This window comes from Lytechinus pictus, unplaced genomic scaffold (assembly GCF_037042905.1).
Source record: "Lytechinus pictus isolate F3 Inbred unplaced genomic scaffold, Lp3.0 scaffold_19, whole genome shotgun sequence".
Classification (NCBI taxonomy): Eukaryota; Metazoa; Echinodermata; class Echinoidea; order Temnopleuroida; family Toxopneustidae; genus Lytechinus; species Lytechinus pictus.
This window is the reverse complement of record NW_026974140.1, coordinates 12,796,915-12,820,853: the sequence shown is the minus strand read 5'-3', so window position 1 is coordinate 12,820,853 and position 23,939 is coordinate 12,796,915. Positions and strand designations below refer to the sequence as shown.

General features: G+C 35.0%; 1 protein-coding gene across 1 annotated transcript in view; it reads left to right on the top strand.

The window, feature by feature from the left end:
• LOC129260877 (sister chromatid cohesion protein PDS5 homolog A-like) overlaps positions 1-16,240 on the top strand; it is a 62,274-nt gene extending 46,034 nt beyond the window's left edge. The window contains exons 14-30 of the mRNA XM_054898869.2: positions 129-268; positions 682-897; positions 1,280-1,440; positions 1,831-1,954; positions 2,312-2,536; positions 3,349-3,485; positions 4,589-4,712; positions 5,306-5,510; positions 6,072-6,186; positions 6,724-6,850; positions 7,442-7,630; positions 8,330-8,568; positions 8,913-9,299; positions 9,866-10,492; positions 11,742-11,891; positions 12,404-12,491; positions 13,494-16,240. Coding sequence (XP_054754844.2) covers positions 129-268; positions 682-897; positions 1,280-1,440; positions 1,831-1,954; positions 2,312-2,536; positions 3,349-3,485; positions 4,589-4,712; positions 5,306-5,510; positions 6,072-6,186; positions 6,724-6,850; positions 7,442-7,630; positions 8,330-8,568; positions 8,913-9,299; positions 9,866-10,492; positions 11,742-11,891; positions 12,404-12,491; positions 13,494-13,523 — 3,284 coding nt within the window. The 3' untranslated portion in view covers positions 13,524-16,240. The remainder of the gene's footprint in view (positions 1-128; positions 269-681; positions 898-1,279; positions 1,441-1,830; positions 1,955-2,311; positions 2,537-3,348; positions 3,486-4,588; positions 4,713-5,305; positions 5,511-6,071; positions 6,187-6,723; positions 6,851-7,441; positions 7,631-8,329; positions 8,569-8,912; positions 9,300-9,865; positions 10,493-11,741; positions 11,892-12,403; positions 12,492-13,493) is intronic.
• The last annotated feature ends 7,699 nt before the right edge of the window (positions 16,241-23,939 follow it).

Here is a 23,939-nt window from a genome sequence, read left to right as displayed (position 1 = left end):
TAAATTTAAAAATGCAGAAAGTAATCTTTACTGTTTAGAGCAAATATCTCAAATACATGTATACAGAAAGTACATTGATTTCATACAGGAGGATATCAATATATTAATATGTTTATTTATTGCTTTAGAAATGCTGCCAGAGCCAGGCAAAGCACAGGAGCATGTCAGGCGAATGGTAGATGAGTTTGCAGTGGACAAGAGAACAAGGTCTTATATGCAGCAGGTCATAAGTCCCAAAGCGCTCTGCAAGAAGGCCATTCAAGGAGTGGTAAGTTGTGTTGTGATAGATTGATTTAAATAAGTCATTGAGTTGGTGGATGGATGAATGACTTAATATTGAGTGACCGAATGAACAAGCAATCTCAAAAAGTGTAAGAATGAATGATTGAATCAATTAATTTATGAGGAAATGAATGCCTAAATTAAATGAATCATTAACTAAAGGAATATATGAAAGGCTGACTGAATGAATTATTAAATGATTGATGACACCTTACAAAAATAACTGAATAACATAATGATCTGAACCTGCTCAAGCCTACCTTTCTTTAGATTGATTAATATCTTGCTATATCATAAATCTAAATGTTTGCAAAACCAGGGAGTCATTCAGTGTGTCATTAGTTCCCTTCTTGCGTTCAACTGACCTTCCTTATTCCTGCTTGAATTCCATCTCTCCAGGGAGAAGTAATGAAGAAATTTGGCAATCCCAAGAACCCATCTCCTCTGTATGAGACTATGAAGACCTTGATGGAACGCATCGCCCCTCTGCTCATAGACTCTGCTTCCATTGAGGAGGTGGTGAAGCTGGTCGCAGCCCAGGCTAACGGGACAGCAGATGAGGTTGAAGGGGTACCGGAGAGGGTTGTGGAGGAGAGGGGACTCAAACTTATCCAGGTTAGATTTATAATTATAACAATGTGTATTGTTGCAGCATTTGTGTTTGTAAGATTTGGTATCTCAGGTGTTTCATATTCTAAGGCAATATCTTGAGCATTAGTTGAAATAATAGAAGTTTATATTTTCCCAGGTGCAATTTTAGAAAATATGCCAGTCATCTTGATTGAAATTGTTTCACCATTCCTTTGAAAATTGCATCTTACATTATGTGACAGATTTATCTTTACTATTATCTATACATCAGAATTTTCAGTACAGTTATATCAAATTCTTATTTTCACATTATCATTTGCTCTTTCATTGAATCAATTTAAAATCAATATATAATTTGTTGTTCATGCTATTCACTTCTAACTGTCCATCTTAACCCTAAATATAGATCCTAGCGCTTGTGTATCCCCGGGGCTTCAGTACTAAGGAGTGTTATGAGAAGCTAATCCACATGCTGCAGATGGGAGAGGACAATGTATCAGATGTGGCTCTGCAGGTACTCACACAGACAGGCCATGACATGCAGGCAGACTTCCCCGATATCGCAGGGTAAGTCAGAAATGTTAATTGTACATCCAATTTCTGGACACAAGCAGTGATAAACATCATTTACTCTTGGGTTTCTCACTATACATGTACATACATCAAGTAGTCGAGTGGTTTAGGCACCCGACTTTACCATGAAAGTACAGGGTTCGATTCTTGGCACGGCCCTTGACCAAGACATTTTGGTCTACATTACTCTTTTATCTTGCATCAAATAAATGGAGATGCTTTATGCATTATTGATACCAATGTGTGCACATGTAAAATAAAACACATAATGATTGATGATAGTGGTGTTTCTTATGTCGATAATGACCTTGTGAAAGATCTTGTTAGAGGAAAGTAACACAGAGCCTAATAATTCTGATCGTATCTTTCAATTTTTTTCTTCAGAGGCTTGGTGAAAATTCTTGTCCTCTTAGCCAAGAATGGCACACCGGTACAAGCCAAGAGGGCTATCAAATGTCTGGATGTGGCAGTTACCAACAAGAAAGCCATCTTTGTTGATCTCTTTCAGGTAAGTAAAAGTGGATGAAAATAGATAATTAAATATTTCATTAGGTTGGAAATTTATTGATACTCCATAGATATGACTAGGAAAAAATATGACATTTAATTATTGAAGAACATAACATGTAGACTCTAAACTATAAATTTGGCTTGTGAATTTTCCATGTGGTAATCAGCAAAGGATACAATACCTGCAAATTCTGTTTGATATCTCTATGTCTATTGAGGAGCTAAACTTTTATTTTCATAAAAGCTTCATTTTCGCTATCCAGACATATTTTCCATGATGTAAAAATTGATTAATCATGATTTAATTTTTCGATACTAGTATATCTACTATCCCCTTTTTTTATATTCACTACAGAGTGTGTGTAAGAATATCAGTTTGGACCATGAGAGCCACCTGACTGCCCTGATGACTGTTGGTCAATTGGCCAGACTAGCACCAGACCTGTTCAGCCAACCCATGAAGGTTCTAGTTGCCAACACAGTGGTCAAGGGATTCCTCATGCAAGACCAGACAGAGGCCACGCCCACCAAGGGGATCTGGTGCCATGACAACATGGTTACAGAGGAAACGCAGGCAAAAGTAGGGTTTAACAATGCATTGACTGTGTGAAACTGAAGGCTTCTTTTCTTGTGGAGCCATGTGCTGCCAGTATCTACATGAAATGATATAACAATAGTAGGCCTGCAAACTATTACCCTGTTATTAAGATTTATTATCAACCAAAAAGAGGAGCACTCCTATTCCATTCACCAAGATGAAAAATAAATCAGCCCATATATGTATTTTTATTTGGTGGGTGATCGGTGTGTATGGCTGGGTGTAAGAGTAAAATAGTTTTTCAACACTTGTGATTTCTCAATGTTTAAATATAAGAATGCTTAACATGTCTTAATTTTAAAAAAGTTAGGGAGACACACCTGACATCGAGCCGGAAAACTTGCGCTGTGCGATTAGGACTACCTTTTTCATTTTCACATGTTGGCAGGCCTGCGAATAGATCTGTGTCATTCTGAATAATATTGGGATCTAGTCAGTCTTGTTCAAAAGGAGGTGTACTTGTTCCAATTTTGTTTGGATGTAAATAAAAGAATCTCTGTCACCACATTATTCTGTCTTTCAATAGAGGTGAACATTTTAGATGAATAGATAGATATTCCTCCCCTTGATAGTGTGACCGCGCTGTATATTCAGTAATCTTATCTTTTTTTCATTTTCCCATATTTATTACCCAGTATAATGATGTAATGTTGCAGTGTTTTTCTGGTAATTGCTATTTCACTCCTTAATACACTTGGGAAAAGTTAGAATTTTGTCATATTTAAAAAACTATTTAAATCCTTTATTCTTTGGGCAATATATATGACCATCTGTTTGTATATGTCTTCCACCAGATTCGATGTATCAAACTTCTAGTACATTGGTTGGAGGGTCTGAAAAGCAATCAGAATGGTTCAGCAACATCCACCATAAGACTACTCACAACTATGGTCAAGAACGATGGAGATCTTATGGAGAGAAAGAAAACAAGGTAGGTTTGCCAGGGAATGTGGTGGTTGTTACGATGATAGTGTTGAGGTATGGTGTTTGTGTTGGGAGTTAATTAATGATGCAGATGGTTGCAGTGACGACGATGATGATGATAATGATGATGATGAAGATGATAAATGATAAATGATAAATGATTATGATAAATCCATAATTTATTGTTCGAAATAGACATGAAATGAAATACTCCAAAAATTGGCTTTGCCCAATTGATCGTGGGCCCGGCAGCCGCTGTGCAGCGCCAGATCGACGAGGCTCTATCCCTTTAATCGTTAAACGCCAAACAGGGTAGCAGCAACTCCCATCTTTTAACGTCTTTTGGTCTGATGCGGCCGGGGTTTGAACCCCCGACCTCCCGGTTGTGAGACGGACGCTCTACCAACTGAGCCAACACACCGGTTGATAATGATGATGATGATGATGATGATGGAAGTGATGGTAATGGTGGTAGTTGTGATAATGATGATAAAGGCAACTTGAAAATAGTCTGTGCTACATCTTTTAGCAGGAATCCCACTACAAAGGCACTACATGTCTTTTCAATGCAGGTCTCGTGGGCCCTGTCTAACAAAGAGTTGCGATTGATGCGATCAATCACAACTATGGAATGCCAGCAATGTCAATATTTAAAATTACATGTTCATAATATTTTCTAGAAATATGTATATTCATACATTCACTGTTTTGACAATTCAGTATGCTTATCTTTGTTTTCAAACGACATTTAGCAAATTTCACAAAGAAAAATTATGACATTGATGGATTTCCATATACTTGGGATTGATCGGATCAATCGTAACTCTTTGTAAGACGGGGCAAAGGAGTCCACATTACTTAGTTTATGATGAAATGTGAGGATTTGTAATGAAAAGCTTCTTGTGGGATTCCTGCAAGAAACAAACAACTCTGACTTTTGACAATGTGCCTAAATCAACATATTTCCTTCCTTACGAAATATGAATAAAACTCTTCCATGTCCAATCCCACTATTCTTTTCTTACAGTAAATCCAGTATGTCACGCTTATGCCTTGCAGCAGGATGAATAAAACTCTTCCATGTCCAATCCCTCTCTTATTTTCTTACAGTAAATCCAGTATGTCTCGCTTACGCCTTGCAGCAGGATGTGCTATTCTTAAGTTAGCTCGTATCACCTCTTATGTAGAGCTCATCACCCTAGAACAGTTCCAAACATTAGCCCTTCTTATCAATGTAAGTAATTATATCATGAGGAATCAGCTTTGTTTAATACTACATGGTTCAGTTAAGTTGGTCCCTATTGTCAAACCTGTAAAAAAATAAATATTGTATAATTCAATAAATACAATAAAATAAATTCAATAAAAACCAAAAAAAAATAGTGAATGAGGGACATCATCATCATCTATCTCATTCGCATATCACTGAGTTGTGCATATCACTGTTTTGTGGAAAATTAGCGAAAATTTATAATGTCATAACTTTCTTATTTTACATTTGATTTTGATGAAATTTTCAGTGTCACGCTAGTTTGATTTTTCTCTATTTATTCTGGGGTGGACTTGACCTTTAATAATAAGGGACCTGTTACCCTGACTTTAAATGACCGTCAGAATTGATGTCAGGCATCCTGAAATCTGTTAATTAGATGTTGGCTGGCAATAAAAATGAAACAAAGAATAAAACTTAGAATTATTCATGATTTATTATAATCTTATCATAATTCATCACAATTATTATTGATAAAAGACACATATTTGTAAAGCTTTGATCTGTTCAAGATGATGCTCGTATTTAAAAAAAAAAAATAATAAATTACATTTCAGGATGAATGTTACCAAGTGAGGGAGCAGTTTGCTGCGAAGCTAAACAGAGGTCTGATCAACCTAAGACTACCTCTCATGTACCTAAGCATCTTCTCTCTATGTGCCAAAGACCCAGTCCAAGAAAGTAAGACCAGGGCTTCCCAGTATATCATCAGGAACATTGCCACACGTAGAGAGTACCTCAAGAGCCATACCCTCACTGCCAGTAAGTTCAAAACCTGCTACAAGAGATGGTTCTTATGTCTGTTTCATCACCCAATATAATTGTTATTAGTGTACTTTGTAATCTTTCTAAATTTGTGCAAAGAGTTAATGCCTTCAACGTCGCAGTTATTTCCGAAGTTACAGAACCCCTTTTACAGATGTTAAGTTACAAATTTTGAGAGACTTACTTTTTCTAATAAGAATATATATTTTCTGTAGAAGTGGAACTTGTAGAAGTCTATCAGTAATAATTGATTATTATAAGCTCTGTGTACATCTATAAAAGTTTTTAAAAAAGTACTTAAAGCAATAAGACATTGCAAGGAAAACACCAAAACAAAGACAGAAAAACAAACTCCAAAGAATAAAAGTTCAGTTTAAATAGTCAAAATCATCCAATAGTATCATGGTTTTGAATTACTCAAACAAGCCTATGCAATCAATCATTATGTCTATATTGATAAGTCTTATTGAGTCATAACATTATTAGGTGACTGCATCATATTGTCAAAGTCAGGACTGTGAAAACTATGAATGTTCAATTCTTTACTTGTCTCTGTAGCTCAAATAATATCTGTGTTACCTGAGTATGTGATTCCATACACCATTCATCTACTCACCCATGACCCTGACTTCATGACCCTCAAAGACTCTGAAGCTCTCTCAGATATCAAAGAGTAAGTTCATCTGATAGGTATTGGTGTATGTGTAAAAAAAAGTGGTGGCGCTAGTAGTAGTGATGGTGATGGTGGTGTGGGTGGTGGTGGTGGAGGAGGAGGAGGAGGTGGTGGAGGAGGAGGAGGAAGAGAAGGTGGAAGAGATGATGATTATTATAGTTATCATACTTGTAAAGATGTATGTATTGCTACAGATTATGCATATCTCACATTTATTTTAAAGTACTGTCGATAGTATTGCTGTTTGGGTTTCCCTTTCATTTTTAATTCCTCTTAAAAATGTACATGCATGCCATAAATCAACAATATCTATGATAAAAATACACTTGTATACAATATGACAAATAATACAAAGAGAGTGTAATAATATATGAATATGATTCCAAAACTGATTACAGAACTTTATAGTTTTGCTTTTTGTTATTATTTAGAACATGATCATTGTAAGCCAACTTTAAATAATTGATAACATATATGTTATAGCAGCTATCATCATTCAAATCATGAAAATTGTCTTTTCTCCCTCATTCCTATCAGATGTATGTGGTTCATGTTAGAACCCTTGATAGATAAGGCAGAGAACTGCAGCTTCATGCGTAAACTCTTGGAAACCATCAAACAAATGAAAGATGCGCAGTGTATTGATGACAGGAGCAGAAACAGGGTAAGTTCTTCTGTTCTGATACAGTTCTCCGCTCATGTATTGTGGTACCTTGTAATTGTAAAGTGCTGAGTGTGCAGTGCAAGTAAAAAAAATATAATGAAAGTTTCATTGGTGTATTGTTTATTCAAAGTTTGAAGGACATTGGTCCATATTTAAAATTTTCTATTATTTTACACCCTGATTTCAGTCTGTGGTTTAACTTTTTCTAGCTATTATTTAATGGCACCTATTTCTATAATGTGATGGACTGTGTGTGGTGCTTTTATAGTCATGAAAAACACTGTAATAATATAATTTTAAAAGGGTGTTAAAGGAAATTAGATTGCAATCAATTCTGCAATTGACTGATCACTTTCAGTACAGCAAAGCAATTTATACATTCTATTGATTGCCAATTTGCAATGTCTAATGTTAGATAGATTTATGTCACATTAGACTGCTCAGTTGTATTCTTTGTATTCCGTCATGAATATAGGCCATTAACTTCTTTTAATGTACTCTGCACCTCAAGTTTCTGCAGAAAATACACCTGTTGTGTGTGGTGTAGATCATATTGTCTTTGAACTCATATCATAATTTTTTTTTCTTCAGAAAATGTATGCCCTATGTGACCTGACCTTGGGTTTACTTCAGAACAAGGCTCCATTCCTGATCATCAAAGATCATCCAGGTGATATCCTTCTTCCCAGGAAACTCTTCCACAAACCCAGGAAACTGCTTCATAACAAGGATAACTTCCTGCCAAAACGCTTCCAGGAGCAGTTTAGTCAGGATGATAAGGTATTCCACTCTATCTTAATAGTAGTGAAACATTTAATTGGCTCTAGATTATGGGGATCAACCTTTTGTAGTGGTTAGCTTGAGTAGACAAAGAATGTTTCTATGATGACCACATTGTAATGAAATGAAGTGAAATATTAGGAAAAATCAATAGATGTCCTTGTGAAAGTGTTTATTTTTACTATCCTTGAAAAAGATATAAATTCTCTTTTGGGTGATTCTCTTGGAAACTGCTTAGTTTTCCAAAAAAAAGTCCCTGTTGGCATTGTCCGTCTATAAGTTTTTGTTTATGTAAGTTGACTGTATTTTGTATTTGATAAGAGTATCAGTTTTTGTTAATCTTGGAAGAGATTTTCAGTACACCATGTGGTGAATCCTAGATGGACCAAGAAATGTGGATAGAGATAGAAAAGAAATGGAGAGGCAAGAAAGATGAAGGTTGGAAGGAAGATTATTCTTTTCTTAGATGAGTGCCATCTTTAGGACTGTAAATCAGAAAATGTCAAAGGCTTAAGTAGTTTGAGAGATGAGAGAAGGCTGGCTTGAGTCAGTGAGTGGAGTTGTTGAGTAGGAGAGAAGACTCAACGTTTCATGCAGGTTGAATGTCTGTCTTCAGGAGCGAGTGTTCTCTAGGCATGCTGCAGTACTTTATTTTGTTATGTGATGATGAATTAATCTTTTCCTGTCATTGCATAACAGAAGGATGAAGAGCAAGTTGCTGAATCTCCCCAAACAAAGAAAGGCAGAGGCAGGAAAGGAGCAATCAAGAAAGAAGCAGTGGTGGATGAAAGTGGTGATGCCAGCATCGTTGTCAATGGTAACGGTGATGAGAACAGCAGCCCTGTGGGGAAGGGTAAGAGGAAACGAGCAGTGAAAGTAGAACCATCCACACAACAAAAGGAAGAAGCCTCACCAAAAAAGAAATCAAAGAGAACAAGGTACTATTCTATTATAAATTTACTATATGATATTATTTATCAAGCAGTCAGTTATGCCTTGGACAATTTGTATTTAACCATATCTTGTTCCTAGATGTGACAGTAAACCCAGATGAATAATTTTGTTACTGAAGACTGATTCTGAAAGATTCTTTTTTTTTTATTTATATCAATTGAAGTCTTCATTGAAATTACCTAATCAAGTATTAAGACAAATATGAATATTTTGGGACACGTAATATAGTATTACATGTCATATAATGTCATATAGTAATGGTCATATAATGTTAATGTCATTTTTGAAAACTTTTTTTGTATGACATGCTTCCTGCTTTATTATACAGCAAAGTATCAGATGACAAAAAGGAACATCCACTCACAGAAAAGATCAATGAAGGCAATAACCCGACCTCTGGTAGGTCATCAAGGTCAAAGGCCAACCAGGTCAAACCCGCATCACAGGTCAAGCGAGGTCGACCGGCCAAGTCTTCCAGCCAGTCATCGACATCATCTAATTCTCAGTCAACACCCAAAAGCTCACCTGAGAAGGCACCGCAGAAGCGCACAGCAACAAAGAGAGGGGCCGCATCATTAGCAAGAAGTAGCAGTGAGGATTCACAGAGTCCAGCCCTCAAGAAGTCTAAGAGGGTCATCACAATGAGTCCAAAGGCAAAAGCTGCAGCAGAGGATGCATCGGAACGGGCAGTACGGGCCAAACAAGCTGTGAAGAAGTAAGCCATGAATGGCCTGTTGACAATTGAATCATGCCTGTATATTATGGTGTGGGGGAAGGGATTTCTTTAAGACATAAGTGAATTCATGGCAGAAAATGCTGCTTTTAGGTTTTAAGTGTAAATGAAACCTGGAGAAAAAAGTGAAATCCTTTAGCTATGTAATATTAAGAGGTGCAATTAATGTTACATATCAATTTTCAGTAGTACATGGTTGGCCATATACTTTGAATGATGCCATTGTGAAATTGGTTGCATCTTCTACCTTTATGTGAAGTTAAGGTCTAGTTTACTATTATTGGTGCACTAAGAAATGATTGTATAGATTATTGACATAACAATTTGTCATCAACTGTGAACTTCACAAATGTGGTTTTGAACCACAATTGGGCATTCCCATACTACAGTAATATTTCAAATGAGATGATGAATATTTAACCTGAATTGTTGGTGTTTTTGTTTTTGTTTTTTAGAATCATCCATTCTTGATAAATGACACATAGTGATAATCTTGGTAAGCAGCTTATCTTGATTGATGCTATTTATTCTTTACCTTTGCATCACAGGTTATCAAAATCGATGGACAGTGAACAGAAAAGACCCCGTGGTAGGAGCAAGCCCTCACAACCAACCCCCTTGAAGTCCCCTAAACCAAAACCCACCACCAAGACTTCCTCAGGTAAAGCAAAGACAAATTCAACAGCACCCAAATCAGCCATGCCCAAGTTGGATACACCCAAGTCAGTTACGCCAAAGTCGAACGCTCCAAGTGCCACCAGGGGACGACCATCAAAGCAAGTGGCATCCCCCACCCTGTCCCCTATGAAGTCAAAGACGAATGTCAGCCTTTCGAAGGCCAAGCAACAGAGTAAACCGGCAGGAAAACAGACTAACGTTAGAAGAGCACCTACAGCTGTCTCAAAAACTAAATCACCTAAGAAGCTTGCTACACCATCTGCCAAATCTACTCCCCGTCTTTCATCTTCAGTCAAAGGTAGAGGGCGTCCTCCCATGGTATCACCAGCAAGGTCATCCTCTTCCTCATCATCATCTTCAGCCAAGTCGATATCGCCTGTTAAAAAGAATGTTGCAGCAAATAAGGTGGTCAATTCCAAGAAGTCTACCCCAAAGTTAACATCCCCAATCAGGAAGTTTGCCTCTAAGGGAGGTTCAAAAGCAAAGTCATCTGCAATGTAAGTTTGTTTGTGTGATTAACGTTTTTGATGTATAGTAGAATGTTAGTTGAGAATCTCAGAACCCTTTTTTTTATTCTAGGCCATTCAAATTCCTTTTTTGAAGCATGACAATACTTATTATCACGTTATTTACAATTTGACTAAATTATGTAGGGACAGTGATTTTCCGTTTCTAAAACTCGCCTTTACCGTTTCAGAAAATCTTAAATTCCGTATCAGCATGTCTGAAAATGGAAATTCTGTTTCCCCATAGACTTTGTTCACATGAAAAAGTGAAAATTCTGTTTACATAGAAAATCAATACGCAATGGTTTGCGATGTCAAAATGCTCACGCTGGTCAAACTTTGTATCTACCACTGTACTAACAAATCTTTAAAATTTTAATCGAAGAGATTCGAGTGTAAAAACTATTTTAAGAAACATAATTAACATAAGTTCTTCCTCACCTTTTACAATATTTTATGGTTAAATGAGATTTTATCGTTGATTTGGGGACTTTTTGGACATTGTTTTGAGCAGTCTACGACTTTCGCATGTCCGCCATTTGTTGAATGTACCACGATCATATTATGACCGAACGCAGAGTGCAGCAACACACGACCATGTTTCTGCCTTTATATGCTGACGTCAGTGTAAACCAAGTTCGATGTGATGGAGGGCCTTGAGTGCTGCAGTCATGATGTGTGGATTGTCATGATTGTTGTAGCGAAATGAGATCGTGTTTTTTTTCCAGTTGATATTCGTATTTCGTTGAGGATTTGGGAGTAATTTTTGTTGCTATACTGTGTATTTTGAGAAAAAAAAATGTTTTCCATGATTTTCCGTTTGAAAAGCCACTTTCCGTTTCAAAAGGCCAATTCCGTGCGTTTTCAGTGATCGCGAAAAATCATGTCCCTAATTATGATACAAAAAGTCAGATGTTTCACTATTAATTTCTATCAGTACAGTATTTCAAATTGTGATATTCAGAACTTTTTTGAAATATGAACTTTCATTGTGCTATTTTATATCAGCTATCACTGAATATTAAAAAGAAAAACACATCTTGAGGGGTTATGGCTATTTCTCAAAGCTAGAAATCTAATTTTAAACCCTTTTGTTTAGAGCGATGAATGTATGATGTTGATTAAAATCTTTCCAATATTGAAAGCAGTAGTTGATCCTTGTACTTTTATAACTTCTTCTTTAGTTGACACAGAAGTAAAGCACTCCTTTCTTTCCCCCTACTATCTCTCTATCGCACAGTACCAAGGGAAAGACTGCCACCCCAACTAAAGCAAGTGTCACAAGAAAGATAGCAGCTTCACCATCGCCCAGTAAGCTGGTCAATGGCAAAACATCACCTATGAAATCACCAGGGAAGAAATTAATACAAACAACACTCAAGGCTACTATGTGAGTGCTTTCATCTTGTCCTTTATCCCTTCAACTGGAGAGAGAAATTTTGTCATTATTGCATTTGTTTGCATTTTAATGAAGGGGGTTTATAGAATATGTTCTCTGAATTTTTACGATAATCTTTGACCCCAAATAATAATTTCAAAAGACTTTGAGGTGAGAAGACCATTGCATGTATGCACATTTCTATTTCATTCTGAGCTCAGTTTTCCGAGGATTTTTTGTTTTGTTTTTTACCGACTCATGGAAGGTTCACAAAGTAAAATTAATTCTAAAAAGTTCAGAGTGGCAATTTTTCTCTTCAGAACAATATTGTGAATTACTGAATGGTTATCTTTCTATTAGACTTGCTGTTGACAGATGCATGACGTCTATGATTAAAAAATAAATTCTGTAATATTTTCAAGTAGCTGTGATACTTGAACTTCACTTTGGTTAGTTGCAACAAACTTGCTTGTTTGGTCAAATCCTGTATTATTTCTAATCTTTTTCCTTTATCTCTTCAACAGGCAGAAGAATGTGAGGCACACTTCTCCAAAGAAGGCTAGTCCTGTGAAAGCTGCTACTAAGAAATCACCAGTCAAGGCAAAGCTGAATGTAAGTGTTCATACCTGTTTCACAAAGCCATCATAACCTAAATTCTTTTACAACCAATAGGAATGTATGAAAGAATTTATAAGCATTCCTATGGTGATTTGGGAAATGAAACCCGAGGCTTTCAAATGAATAATCATGTGGTCATCTCTTTACTTCTCATTTTTTTTTCTTTTTAGGGGGGATGCTGTGTTTTGCTGACCATTAGGCCTGAGTAGGTCATGCTAAAACACTGATGCAATCAGATTCTGGCAACGTTTTATCCATTCTAGTGTTCCATTTAAACAACCATTAGCAAACAATTTTACATGAGAGAAAATGTCTTGTATGCATTTTGTTTTAGATTTTTCACAGTATTGAAAATTCAAATTCAAACCTTGTCGATAAGATTGATTAGCATGTTTTATTTCTTAATTCTGTTAGCCAAAATTTGATCCCTGTTGTCTCTCATAAACATAGGTTGCCGTTTAATGTACATGTGTTCACCTCATATGAATGCAAGCAATCATTTTAAAAGTCAGTTATGATCTGACTAGCACGTCTAATATTGCGAAACCCTCTCTGTGGTAAATAAAAGCAAGTATTGCACAACAATCAAACTCAATGTTTTTATATAGGCCCATGATCTTGAAAGAATTTTAGTTATTGCGAACATTAAATTTTTGACAGCTCCTGACATCCATTTATTGGGATACCAAATTTTGACCAGTATCGGAATCTGTAGAGAAAAATTGTGATTTACAGAACCCTACTGATGATAAAACTGACAATTCAAGACTTAAAATAAGATCATTAATATTTGCGTGTATTTATAATTTTCAACATGAAAAAAAAGACAAAGTATGATTCAATAAGTAATTGAGAAATAATTCAAAAACCATCATGAGCATTTAAAATCCTTTGTGTCACTTTATTTTCTGAATAGCTCTCTCTAATGAAATATAAAAACTCATTTTACTCAATTTACTGTGAGTTATTCTTGGTTTATTTTTCTATTTATTACAGATAAGTCGAAAGAGCGGGAGAAGACGGTAACACAACATCATTTTTCTGCTACAGAAATTTTTAAACTCAAATGTGTAAATAGAATACATTCTATCTTCTGTGTTTTATCTATCTATTAAGGTTACAGATACATGAAGAATCTTTCCAGTTTACTTGTAAAAAAATCGTTCGAAAGAAAAATGTGTTGAAAATCATTTAGGTAGTTAGGCCAAATTGTAAATTATTGATTACACTTGTAAAAATATCAACGTGTTCTGACTTATGAGTCATGGTTTAAATCTTTATCCAGATGATCGCATTTTCCGTTTTATTGTAGGGAAAATGTTGGGCTGGATTATGAAGCACAATGAAATTTGCCATTTATTTATTTAATGAATAATTCTAATTAATTTCAAGGCTTATGGAAAAGAAGAAATTTTTCAACATTCTTGTTTGGATGTTTGTGGAGTATCAACAGAAATTTCATTAGGGTCTTCATGTAGCATGTTTCATTATGTTACTGAATAGTAAACAGATTGAAATGAGAGGAAATGGTCCAGTTATGGCTTGCATGTGATCTGTTTTTTTAGTTGTGTTGAACCATAATTATACCCCAGAACAAGTTTACTGACATAAACATATTTGATAAATCATACACCGAGTTTGCGTACCAACATCTTCATAACATTTTAAATTCTTGCTCGCTGATTATATACCATTTCATAATTTCAGTCATTGTAAAGATTTTTAAACTTAAGTTTTTAATTCATAGCATGTAATGTTCCTTTTCTGAAATAATGCTTGGTAATAAGAATACTTTTTTCCAATCTTTTGTATTAAACTGAAGAAGTTATTGATTTACTTTGAGTAGCCATTGGTTATACATCTGCTTTGTATTTCAGCAATAAGGCAAGTTTTCAGAAATTGTCATTATTTGTAGTAGTTTCAAAAGCCCTATCTTGCTATTCATGTTCTGGGCTTATCTTATCCTCCCTCTTGCTTCACTCCTATTTTCATTGAATCAGTGATTACCATAATTTTGAAAAATATTTGATGTTTTTTGTTCAAGAATATGCGAGAACAATCCAGTATTATGACTTTTGTAAAGTTTGCATTATGAACTAACATCATTGAAGTAACTATAAATACAGGTCATTTTTATGTTTGTTTTGTTTTTCCAATATCATTGTGTACTTACGTAAATCTTGAGTCATTGGTCAAAGCAAGTCTCCTGTCCACCTGTAAAATGTGTTTTTAACCCAGAATAGGATATTGATCTTGATATGTAAAAAAAAAATGTAACAGAGGACAAGTTCGGTGCTTTTGAATTTGTATACTTGTACATAATTATAGTCCTCGTACAAAACTTTGTTGATGCCCAGTTTATTTCGAGTCAGATAAGTGATAAAATTTAATTGCATAAATTTTGCCAAAATATGTACTTGGATCAGAATAATAAATCAGACACATTTCTTAAAAGATAATGAATATAAATCATTGAAGTCACGATTACCTTCCATGCTATGCACAAAGATATATTTACAAAACATGTATTTGCCTTTGTGCCAACTTTCATCGTAGGTGAATTCATGCCTTTATGTTTTATTTATGCCAAACTTTATACCCATCCCACACATTATCATGCACGTCCCAGCACATATGAAATTTGAATACAAAGATAGGCATTTAGGGAACAAGGGATTAGAGGAAGGGGAGAAATTTTAAAGAAAAATTTTGCGAGGAAGTCCAGGATTTATCCCTAGTATTGCTAGTTGTGAGCCCTGTATTATAAAACTCATCAACAACAGGCTTCAATGTACAAGCTACTATAATAGCGTCATTTGATTGGTGGATAGTAAATTTGTTAAAGAATTCTAATACTTGTCCTCGAAAAACCTTTTATAAAGCAGGTCCCAGAACCAGCAATATGAGGGTTAACTTGAAACATACAATTGTTTTTCCATCATGTGATAGAAAATATCTTAAGCTCTAATTTGATGATTTAGTCATATTCTGGTAGGATTTTTAAGACAAAGTAGTTTGGCAAGCTTACTCACACATTTACTCTTTAAATGTAATAGAAATATTACAGGTGGAGGATATTACCCTAGTGTAGGATCTGTCCATCTTAAAAGTTAGACTTGTCTGAGAAGCAAGACTAACAGTATTTTTAGGGGATGGGGTATAAATGACAAAGTACTCTTTCCAGTACAAACTTTTCATATTGCAGGGATTAGGAGTCTGTCAATGACATCATACTGGTTACATTTTGCTATAATTAGCCACAAAATCAATTCTGTAAGTAAAATATATATATTCTTCATTCTGGACACTGTTCATGATAAAACGACAGGCGAGTTTGAAAGATGCATGCCTCACTTCAGAATTATCTGCTGCATACTGTTAAAGCTAGTTTTTAATGGGGGATATTTCAAAGTGCCTGGTCTTCAAATATTGGGTCACACCCCTCAAGGCTTGCTTCAGAATCACTTTAAGGATGGTCTCCATATTACCTAACAAAATTTCATGAACAGGGGAATGGCAAAAGTATCAAGTTTGTAATATTTCTACTTATCTTTGCAACCTTTGTAAATAAAATTGTGGTAAACACAGTTTTCAGATATTTCATCCTGTTCCATTTTGTCCATCATGTGTTTGTGTTTAATCAATGTAGTAGTTCTTTCTTTGGTTGTATAATATTCCCAGTTTGTCACCAGAAAAGTCCTGCTAAGTTTTGTAATTGATTAAAACAACTACTTTTAATTACATGCCTTTGTCTAAATGACTGTCTTCATGATGTAGATTACAGTAAGTATGTGTGTAACTGTGGGTCATACATGTATGATACTGATCTGAAAATGGCACCAAATTGACAGGGTTTTTATCTTTTCTGATATTCTATATTTCTATAAAAGGACAAGTCCACCCCAACAAAAAGTGATTTGAATAAAAAGAGAAAGATCCACAAGCATAACACTTCAAACTTCATCAAAATCGGATGTAATATAAGAAAGTTATGACATTTTCAAGTTTCGCTTTTTTTTCACAAAACATTTATATGCACATCCTGGTTGGTACGCAAATTAAGAGAACTGATGACATCACTCGCTATTTCTTTTGTATTTTGTTATATGAAATATTCAAATTTTTTCCTCATTGTCCTGTGAAACATAAGTTCTTGTTTCTCCCTGATCATGTGGAATTACCATTGTTTAGCATTTTACAGTTCAGTCAAGTTGGTCCTTATTGTCCAATCTGCAAAAGATGATATATTATATAATTCAAACAATAAAAAACGAAAGAAATAGTGAGAGACATCATTGATTGTACAACGCCTACTTAGCTTGTTGTACGCGAGCAAATGGGAGGCTGAATGTCAAACATTCGTACCGTTGCACAAAAGACGTACCATCCAAAATGTACCGTTGCACGGCTTAGGAGGTGACGTCACAATACGATTCAATTCATTGCGCTCAGTAAAAATGCAGGTGCAATACGCGTATAGCCTGCTGGCCTGGCTAAATGCGCAATGCTGCCCGAGGTGTTCGCTTGTGGGATTTTGCTTTTCGCTTTCCATATTTTTGCTCCCTTTTCATAGATTACTGCAGGAAAAACTCTTTGTTTTTACACATTTTCGCTAACTTCCGAGGCGTTGTACAACACAAATAGCGAATATTCTTATTCGTGCAATGGTGCGAGATTTCGCATTCGGTGAAAGAAAGAAACACTCTATTCAACTCGGCTAACGCCTCATTGAATAGAGCATCTTTCTTTCACCTCATGCGAAATCTTGCACCATCGCACTCATGCCTATTCGCTATTTGTATACTATCTCATTTGCATGTCACTGAATTATGCACCTGTTTTATTAAAAATAAGCTAAACTTTCACATGTCATAACTTTCTTATTTTATGTCCGATTTGAATGAAATTTTCAGTGCTATGCTTGGCTGATTTTTCTCTAATTATTCAAATCAATATTATTCTGGGGTGGACTTGACCTTTCAATATAACTTGCTTGATTTTGCACTCATGAGAGCCAGTTAAACCAATGAAAAAAAAACATGAACAGACATTACCAATCAAAATCACAAAAATTGCACATCAGGTATAGAAATTACATACATTTTAATTCCATCTTCTCAAAAAGAAATATCAACAAGACATGCCACAGGGATTTATTCCCGGCATGGCCATTCATTGTGTTATACAGGAAACCAAAACCCAAGAGAAGCAATCTTTATTGGAAAGAATGAAATGAGAGGAACATTTTAAAACAAATTGTTAATCAAATCAAATTGTTAATGAAATAAGTAAGTTATGGACATTTAAAAAGTCTTGTACTTTCTACAGGGATCCTCAAATTGGCCACCATGCTTCAGAATCTGAGATTTTGTGGACAACTCTCCATTTGTTTCATACACAAATTTTCATATTTCTCCCATTATCTTTCAAATTGCATCTTGCCTCCTGTTGAGCATAACATATATCATGGGAAAGTATAATACACACCACATATGTCAAGGTCAGGTGAGAAAATGTGCAAGGGAAAATTTGTGTACAAAACAAATGGAGAGTTGTCCACAAAATCTGCCATTTTGAAGCATGCTTGCCAATTTAGGATCCCCATAGGAAGTATAACAAAGTTTTTCAAACTTCCATAACTCGCTTATTCTATAACCAATTTTGATGAAACAACTTTTAGATTGCTCCTCTCATTTTATTCTTTCTGATAAGATGGATTCTCTCCTTGTATTTTGGTTTCCTTTAATTTGGATACTAACTTTTTTTACGCAAAAGATCTTTATGAACTGAATTTCACCCATCTAATGGTATTAATGTGTAAGGATGAAAAACATTTTAAATAATTTCTTATGCAACTTTTGTGACAGCAATCTGGTGAAAAATACTCTTATATGCATACACAAGGCAAGGGGCAACTGTTCTGTGCAATGACAAACCGTACATGTATGAAACAATATATCTAAACTTCTAAAGTCAACTAATATTAATTACTCTGCCTTTACAAGAAAGAAGGTGACATAAGTAATTAAGCACTGTCACCATATGATAGTCGCTGTATTGCAACTAATCATAAATAATGATAACCAACCTTGATAAATAGAAAGTTCTACTAGTAGTAATAAATATTAGCTAGAAGTAAAATACATTCATAATTATAAGCTCTTAAAAACTTGGATTCAAGTTTTTAATAAATGCTTTCTTTCGCCAGAATGCAGTGTACAATAGGCTTCAATAGGGCAATTCCATAAAATATGTATGTCCGACCCCATGTGTGTGAGACCTTCATGAAATTTCTGGTTCTTATGACAGTCTGTAATGCTCTCCAAAGATCACGATTTGCTCAGTTTATGAAGTGAAGTAAGTATTGAGAAAATAGGTGTTGGAAATACAAAATGGTTGAATATTTTGCCTTATATTGAATCTTGAACCAACCATGAATCTGTATAAAACAAAGTCCACCTTCCATAATTCATTAGTTAAGTAGAAGCGATTTTTAGACAAGGTTGTACATAACATGCAATTTACCCCTTCTTGAATTTTGCCAACTTCAAACCAATTTCTGCGGTCTTCACAAGAGGTTCAGCTTTGGTAGATTTATCACGTATATATTAATTAACATGTAATTGATAAATAATGTAATAAAAGAAATGCATTTTTGTTCAACTTCGTTTCACATTCATTTTATCTCGGGACTGAAATCTGATGAGACTACACAGTTTGGAAATGTAATTTACAGAACTTTAAAATTAACACATTTGTAAAAGCTCTTGACTCAATTTCAGGGGATCTACATGTACTTTTGTCACACAGTTAAATGAGACAATAAATATAAAATGAACACATACAGTCAAAATTTGACATTAAACACAATAAATCCTGTGGCATATTGAAGCAACATTTGTGATAGGGCTGGAACAAAATCAAATCAGCTAGACAATCAAGGAAACTTAATGAAAATTACAATCACTTGACTTGAAAATACCAATGAACCAGTGAATAAATCCAATCTCACTTAAGTACATGTAGGACTGCCTAAATCAATTTTCAGATACAAAATAGCATTTATAACATGAAAACCATGAAAGCTCCATTCTCTTTCTCATGGAAATTCATGGAAATAAATGATTGCTTTCAGTTACAGGCTCTTAATATGATACATGATGTATACAGTAGGCCTATATATATTTCCTACAGTGTATATGGCTGCCTGTAGCTCATACAAATCATTACATGAATGATACATACATGTAAGCGTCAATAAGAACTGATTTACATTGGAATGAGTGGAAACATGTATCAACACTTTACAAAGGTCATTGAAAATTGATGGAAAGATTCATCACATAATTGTTCAGATTGTTTTGAGTACTACCGAGTTTAAGCTCACAAATTATACTGCTCCAAAAATTTAACATTTTTTTGTGTAAGGATGAAAAACATTTTAAATAATTTCTTATGCAACTTTTGTGACAGCAATCTGGTGAAAAATACTCTTATATGCATACACAAGGCAAGGGGCAACTGTTCTGTGCAATGACAAACCGTACATGTATGAAACAATATATCTAAACTTCTAAAGTCAACTAATATTAATTACTCTGCCTTTACAAGAAAGAAGGTGACATAAGTAATTAAGCACTGTCACCATATGATAGTACATACATGTAAGCGTCAATAAGAACTGATTTACATTGGAATGAGTGGAAACATGTATCAACACTTTACAAAGGTCATTGAAAATTGATGGAAAGATTCATCACATAATTGTTCAGATTGTTTTGAGTACTACCGAGTTTAAGCTCACAAATTATACTGCTCCAAAAATTTAACATTTTTTTGTTTGCATTGTGCATAAACCACTTGAGAAACCTGTAATTCCACAATTCATCTCTGGTGACCACTTTTACGTATTAGAGGAAAGAAAAACATCAGTAAATTACACAATTACAAATGAATTTGCAATAATACAGTTGGTTTATTCATTGAATAAAAACATTGTAGCACATGGTTAATTTACTTATTTGGCTCTTCATTACAGCCATGTGATGACTCCATACATGACAAAAAAGAGCAGGCTACATTGGACCTAAGATTAAATCTTGACAACGTTCTTGATTGTATAAATTAGGCCTAGTGTAAAGCCACAGTTGGATATCCTCCGTTAACTCCTTTGATAAAGTCTGGATCTCAAACTAGCATTTCCTAAAATGTTGTTCCATCTTGGCACAAGGAGACTTCCATCGCCACGCTGGCCATCACTGTTTACTATTTACATAAATGTCAGTATGATAAGAAGAGATGAATATCATTTCTCCAGTGGGGCATAGTTGAGAAGCTTCTCAATAAGATCAACATGGGCTAATAACATTCGTCTACAGCAGTACCTCTTCAAGCCAAGGGCATCTAAGGCATCTCTGTGGAATTAGAAAACAATCATTCATTTTCAGTAAACAGTGAGGTAGTGAAAAAAGTATCTTACATTTGAATTAATTAATTTAAAAGAAAATATCAGGCTGATGAAAAGCTGACTTGAGCAGAATTGACATTACCTTAATAAAATATGAAAAATTGCAATACACTTTTCAATGCTGTATTTGATATGTACCCAATAAAATAGAGGATCAACCAAAAAAGTACTCAAAACAACACAGTCTCATATCTGTCAACGATGGAAAACACAGTCTCTTTTTCTGCAAGTTACATACAAAGTAACTACAATAAACTACACATTAATTGACTCTAAAAACACAATGTTAAGGTGATCTTCTATGGTGATGATTAACTGTTGCTTCTCATATGTGTTTATCCACACCTAATATCAAAGATCCCTTCTTTTTTATACTTACCCTTCTGAGTATTCTGCCTGGAGTAGCCCAAGGTATGCTTCCCATTTATTGCCCACAACTTTTCCACAAGTGAAACACCTCACAGGAATGATCATGGTGACAATGTAGCTTTGACCTGTAAAATAACAGTGAAAAAAAAAAGACACCAGTTATACTACACTAGAAATCTGACGTATGCCCCCGCTTAATGCGATCAGAAATTCATTCAATATGATCAAACTTAATATCGTGCAGAAACCAATATAATTTTAACCTTCGAACCAACTTGCATATTTAATGAGCTGTGACCTTTGACCTGCGGACTCCAATTCGAACTTAGCCTGTATTTTGGTGTCATCTACATACACACCAAATTTTTTTTTAATCCATTAAATATTTTTTGAGTTATTGCGTGGAAACCAAGTGGGGGAACGGATGGAAAGACAGACGGACAGGGGCAACGCTTAATGCCCCCTACGGACTTCGTCTGCGGGGGCATAAAAATATGTTAACATGTCAAATCTACTTAAACGAATGAGATGGATCAACTTCATTTTTAGAATGAAACACTTGGATCAAGTTAGCTTGTATGAAACCATGAAAATTAAAGAATGGGATCAAAGTTTTGAGAATAGGACAAACAATCATTAAGTTACGAGCAATGGAATGTAAACTCTAATGCTATGGCTATGGGGATCCTCCCATTGGCAATGCGACAAATATTTATGTCACAGAAGGACAACTCTCTCCTATGTACACTGAAAATATAGGGGAGAGTGGGGTAATTGAGGCCATAGGGTAAATGAGGCCATAGGGTAAATGAGGCCCCCATTTAGTTTTTACCTTACTGCTCAAATATTCTAGTGTCAAAGGGATAACTGTTTGTGTGGTATTTCAGAAAGTTCCTCAACACATATCATGAGCATAGACAATATCTCATACCCCAATGCATATGGCCTGGAGGAGGACAAACCTAGCAGCACCTCAAAATCAAAATTTTGGAACATCGCCACTTTAGCCAGGCGAGTACTGTGCTTACCATAATGTGTACTAACTTTTATCTTACTTTACTTTTGAAAGGCATTATTGTACATGCCAGCACTGTAATAAAATTCATCACTTTCCCTCTTTTTTTTACTGGAAGCCTATGAACGTAACATGCCAGATGGGGCAAATGAGGCCCCCCGGATGAAAACATGATTAACAGTGTATGGTCACAATAAAACTTACATCTGTTAAAACAATAAAATGCAGTGCAGACATCTCCAAACTTGCCTTTGTACACTGAAACTAAAAGTTTCAATTTCCAATAGAATATGTAGAAACATAATAATATAACTGTGACAGTGGAAAACGCAATGATCCGACAATCACTATTGGATAGGATTAATGAATAAATCCTTAAATGGGGGCCTTGGGGAAAAAAATAAAATATTAATTCAGTGATGGGTTACTAGTCAATGTTCAATGTTTGTATCATACAAACTGAACTATTTTTACTTTGAATATAGCAACATAAAACAGTTTTTAATCAAGGGGCCTCATTTGCCCCATATTGATGGGGCAAATAGGCCCTTTGACAACAAAGTTTAATGCTCATTAATATGCAAGTGAGATTGATAAGTTCTCATATTATAGGATAATGTAGATCTACTGCAGACTTAGTATAAGACATCTAATCATGTTTTTACTGCTAGATGCATTAAAAAGATATGAATGAAATTATGAAAAAGGTGGCCTTATTTACCCCACTCTCCCCTACCCCAAAATCTATTTTTGGTCATTCTTACATGTATGATATTACAAATTCTTTGTCTGATACATTTTTAGCCAAAGGAACCCCAATAACACACCCTCCCATGAAAAAAAAAACAACTAGGCCTTAACTGACAATCGTATTGGGCCAATATTTTACCGCAACATCGGTATCTGCAATCTTTTTTATGAAAGGTTGATGCGTAACCAATGCAAAGTGTATCGTGCTGTTGCTGGTTGTGAATGAGTTTTTTCTGAGTTTTTATAATGATTTATTTGATGAATAATGATAGCATGGCTATAGTTTTGATACCAGTTCAATTTCCTGTAAGCTTCTAGTAAAATTACGTAGAAGTTGCGATTGTCTCCAAACTTTTCTGAAGACGCACGCTAAAACTTAAAATCGACTGACTGAAGTAAGCTATTACGTGTGTGTCAACTTACAGATGAACGAGATGATTGCAGATTGGATAAAAACATAATTTTTTTTTCTAGTTGATGAAAGATACAGATAAATAATATTTATTTTTATTTTCTGACCTGAAGATATTTCAATATATTTTGATCGTTCTTACCTACGCAATTTAGATTTTTCCCCCTACAATTATTGTCATTTGTACGATTTTCCAAATTGGCACTAATGTACACGCCATTTTCGGGCCTCAAGCTTTCATACACTGTCCCAAACATGTCATGGTACCTTCCATGTACCATACCGGTACCTCAAACTCACTGTACGCATTCTTCCCGTCTTAATAACTAGCCTCACGAAGTAGCAATGACAATAAACAAGTTGAAACAACTGACTCGGAAAAAACAATGTAACATTTTGGCTTTTGTACTTTTGTTGACTTTTTAAAAC